Source organism: Tupaia chinensis, unplaced genomic scaffold (assembly GCF_000334495.1).
Source record: "Tupaia chinensis unplaced genomic scaffold, TupChi_1.0 Scaffold000023_1, whole genome shotgun sequence".
Taxonomy (NCBI): Eukaryota; Metazoa; Chordata; class Mammalia; order Scandentia; family Tupaiidae; genus Tupaia; species Tupaia belangeri.
The window spans coordinates 4,163,168-4,164,620 of NW_006159453.1; the positions used below are offsets into that span (position 1 = coordinate 4,163,168).

The 1,453-nt window shown below is 43.5% G+C and overlaps 1 protein-coding gene across 2 annotated transcripts in view; it reads right to left on the reverse strand.

The window, feature by feature from the left end:
• Positions 1-201: 201 nt before the first annotated feature.
• LRRC8B (leucine rich repeat containing 8 VRAC subunit B) overlaps positions 202-1,453 on the reverse strand; it is a 104,604-nt gene continuing 103,352 nt past the window's right edge. Inside the window, exon 7 of one of the 2 annotated variants that reach the window (XM_027770547.1) lies at positions 202-329. In XM_027770547.1, coding sequence (XP_027626348.1) covers positions 217-329 — 113 coding nt within the window. In that variant the 3' untranslated portion in view covers positions 202-216. The remainder of the gene's footprint in view (positions 330-1,453) is intronic. The other variant, XR_003548838.1, reaches the window with a different exon arrangement.

The window sequence follows — 1,453 nt, forward strand, 5'->3', positions numbered from 1 at the left end:
GTAGCCATTATGCCATCTGCTGATCCTCTGTGTGTGTGTGTGTGTGTGTGTGTGGTTTTTAGACAGAGTCTTATTAGGCTGCAATCTTCCTGCTTCAGCTCCCCATGCAACCACAGGTACTTGCCTCCATGCCTAGCTTTTAGGGTGGGCCAGACTTCAAACAATGCTAACCAGCAGTGTTCAGCGCACACTACCACAGGGGCCACAAGTTCTCTTTTACGCATGATTTACACAGGGTACATCCCCAGTTACCCACCTCTTCATAAATTTGTGATCCGTGGGGGAGGAAGGACCTTCTGTTCTAAAGTCAGCAGACTGCAAAAGCCTGTCTGAAAGGTAAAAACAGGTGATATTAATTTAAAAACAGAAACAGGTCAGCCATGGAAAGACAAGAAGAGTCACTATTTTTGTTCAGAAGAACCAGTGGAAGTATGGCATTAAAGATCAGGAAGAGGTTCTAAAGTTGTTTCAAGAGGCAGAAACCAAGATTGTTTTGTTTTGTTGAGTTATAAATGTTTAGAATATAAAGTTCTCTAACTCACAGAGAACCCCTTTCTTTATCCATAGCACTTGATAGCTTCAGAAAGTAGTTTAGCTCTTTGAGCAGTTTTAACTCCTTTGCCTGCTGTGTATTATTTAGGTGCGCTGACATCTTCCTTCGAGATCTCTCTTCACGTCGTCTCCTCTCATTTACCTGTCCCCCCTTTGTGTCCACACAGCAGCCACTGGCTTCTCCTGGCCTTCCCTTGTTTCCATCCAGATGACCCTCCATGAAGTTGCCTGATTTATCTTTTAAAAGTATGGTTTCAGCACATACGTTATGAATAACTGAGCAATAAAGAATTTCCACCTGCTTTAAATAACTGCCCATTGCCCAAAGGAAAAAGCTTAAACTCAAATTCTGGATGGTTTGTAAATCTTAATAGGAAGTTGTGGTGTCATAAAAAATATATTTGGTCTTTTTCCATGGTTCATCCTGTAAGAGCTCCTAAAGCAGGTGGACTTTCCTCAGTGATAGGAATTTCTTTTTTATGATAATGAAGTGATTCTTGGTGGCTACTAGATAGTTTCAGGATAGGAGCCGGTCATCAGAAAGACCAACCATGTGTTAGAGTGTTAGACCATTGGGTCAACCAGACCTGAGTTAAAACCTCAACTAAAGGGACCAGCAGTTAGCGTAATGACTAGGTCGCTGGACTCCCATGTAGCCAACCGCGGTTCACGTCCTGGATCCAGTGGCTTAAACTCATGCTGGGCGCATGTGCGTGCGTGCCCAAGATCCCGAGAGGAGAATAGAGGAGAAGGGATTGCAGCATGGCCATCCCCCCTGGGGGGTGATTTCTCACTTTCGGTCTCTCTGGCTCTCTCTGTCTTTATGGCGAACGCACGAGCCCTATAGCAAAAACCTCTCCAAAAAAAAAAAAAGAGAAAAAAAAAAAAAAACCAACCAAAA